General features: G+C 43.3%; 1 protein-coding gene across 1 annotated transcript in view; it reads right to left on the minus strand.

Annotated features, from left to right (window-relative positions):
- The window catches only part of LOC109921465 (annexin A2-like), a 145,568-nt gene that overhangs the window by 39,333 nt on the left and 103,625 nt on the right, over positions 1 to 2,610 (minus strand). The window contains exons 11-12 of the mRNA XM_048617029.1: positions 2,328 to 2,383; positions 2,120 to 2,239 (exon numbers count right to left, since the gene is read on the minus strand). Coding sequence (XP_048472986.1) covers positions 2,120 to 2,239; positions 2,328 to 2,383 — 176 coding nt within the window. The remainder of the gene's footprint in view (positions 1 to 2,119; positions 2,240 to 2,327; positions 2,384 to 2,610) is intronic.

The following is a 2,610-nucleotide window of genomic DNA, read 5'->3' on the forward strand; positions in this document are numbered from 1 at the left end:
TTATTTCAGAACCCCCTTCCCCTCCCCCATTTCTGAAGAAGGGTCTAGGCCCGAAACGTCAGCCTTCCTGCTCCTCTGATGTTGCTTGGCCTGCTATGTTCATCCAGCTCTATACCTTGTTATCTGCAGTTCTTTGTTTTGTTTCAGTGTCTCGTTGCTGTTGTTCTCACTTTCTTCACAAAAGAACTATTGCTTTGTTCGGTTATAATAAGGGTGGGTTGGGGGGTTGGTTTCATGGGAACCTCTGAAATTCTAACAGGATTAGGGTAAACGCAGGAAGGATGTTCCCAAACACCGGGGAGTCCAGAACCAGGGTGGGGGAGGGGTCATACTTAAGGATATGGGGTAGGCCATTTAGGACTAAGCTGAGGAGAAATGTGTGCACCCAGAGAGTGGTGAGCCTGTGGAATTCTCTGCCACAGAAAGTGGTTGAGGCCAAAACGTTTTCAAAGAGTTAGATGTAATTCTTAGGGCTAAAGGGATCATAGGGTGTGGGGGAAAGCGGAAATAGTGGACAGAGTTGGTTAAAACAAAAGAACTGCAGATGCCGAAGATCTGAAACAAAAACAGAAATTGCTGGAGAAACTCAGCAGGTCTGGCAGTATCTGTGGAGAGAAAAAAAAGACTTAATGTTTCAGGTCGAGTGACCCTTCTTCGGAACTGAATTGGATGACCAGCTATGAAAGTCAGATTGGGCTCATAGGGCCTAATGGCCTACTACTGCTCCTGTTTTCTATGTTTCTATGTTCAGAGAGAAGTTTGTCAGTGTAACTGGTATACATAATAGACAGTAAAACCTGTGGTACTGTCTCAGAGATAGTAGGAACTGCAGATGCTGGAGAATCTGAGATAACATGGTGTAGAGCTGGATGAACATAGCAGGCCAAGCAGTTTGCATTCTGCGGCCCACACACGTTCTCTAGTATGAACATCCTGACTTGCAATTTCCCTGCATTTTTAATGACTTGTCAAGATCAATTATCATAAACAGAAGAGAATTATATTTTAATAATAACTTATAGTTAAATATCACCCTTTTGCAGGGATTATTAAAATTGAATTCATGAAAAATATGGAACTAGAGGAAAAGTCTAAATGGGATCCTGAGAACAGAACAGATACAATGGGCTAATTGGTCTCCTTTTTTGCAATTCTGTAATGTACAATGACCTACTGTAGAAACTGTTATTACACACACTGCAGGCTAGGCAATGACCCAAACAATTAACACACCGTCCAGTACAGGCACCAGCATTCAGTACAGATAAACCTCCTCCCAGCAGATGCACTGCCGCGCAGTATAAAATGAAAAACTTCAGTGATGAGGATAGATTGAAGGCTGTCGTCCATGGACAGAACAAGAGTAAGAGGAGATCTAGTAGAGGTTTTCAAAAGTCATGGATAGAGCTGATAGGGAGAAGCTATTCGTATTCATAAAAGGAACAAGAACGAGAGGGCATGGATTTAAAGTGATGTGCAAATGAAGCAAGGGTAGTTTGAGAAAAAAAACTTTCCCACACAGTGAGTTGTTTGGGTATAGAATGCACTGCCTGGGATTGTGGAGGAGACAGGCTCAATTGAGGCACTCAGTGGATAATTATTTGGATAGAAGCGGTGTGCAGAGATAGAGGAAAAAGTCAGGATTTCGGTAATGATACTTGTTTGTAGAGCCGTGCAGACAGAATGGAATGAATGGCTTCCTTCCGTGCTGTAACTGTTCTGAAACTCACAATACTGACACTGTCAGATCTTTCACTGGAAATGCAATGGATTTTCCACCTTAAGTGTTGCAGGATGCAGCAAACTCCTCAGTAATGTCTAAGAAAAAAGTCAGAAGTCACACAACACCAGATTATAGTCCAACAGGTTTATTTGAAATCACAAGCTTTCGGAGCATAGCCTCTTCATCAGGTGAAATGCTTGAAGGAGCAGCGCTCCAAAAGCTTGTGTTTTCAAATCAACCTGTTGGACTACAACCTGGTGTCGTAAGACTTCTCACTTTGCCCACCCCAGTCCAACACCGGCACCTCCACATCATAAGAAAAAATGCAGCAATGTAAGTTGGTGGCTATGTGGCTGGGTTACCATGCAGCAAGGTGATAGACTGAGAGATACTTACAATAATAAATTGCTGCAGGGATTTTCCAGTCTTCTTCTTAAACTCTTTCCTGATGTAGAGCAGGTCAATTTCTGAGCGAGACACCATGATCCTTGTCAAAACATCCTTCTTCAAACCTCCCTGTAGAGAGCATACATGTCAGATTACATTCCCCACTAGCTGTGTGTACTCAGGGCTGACAGAGGTTTCAGAAGTTGACATATTTTACCTGCATTTGGGATAACTTGTCTGCAAAAAATTCCGGAGTGTTCAGGATACACTGCACTGCAGGGAGACACAGAGAGAGGACGCCGTTATCAGCTTGGTCTGAGAGAGATACGTCGAGCTGAAGAATTAGCCTCATGTCAGGATGAGCTTATTTGCACATCAGGACATGTGCTGTGTGTGAATCTGTGCGGTTCTGAGTGCTGTACCCATAAACTGGAACAATGAAACAGCCAGAGATAACAAGGTGTAGAGCTGGATGAACACAGCAGGCCAAGCAGCATTCT

Source organism: Rhincodon typus, chromosome 36, assembly GCF_021869965.1.
Source record: "Rhincodon typus isolate 14 chromosome 36, sRhiTyp1.1, whole genome shotgun sequence".
In the NCBI taxonomy this organism is placed as follows: Eukaryota; Metazoa; Chordata; class Chondrichthyes; order Orectolobiformes; family Rhincodontidae; genus Rhincodon; species Rhincodon typus.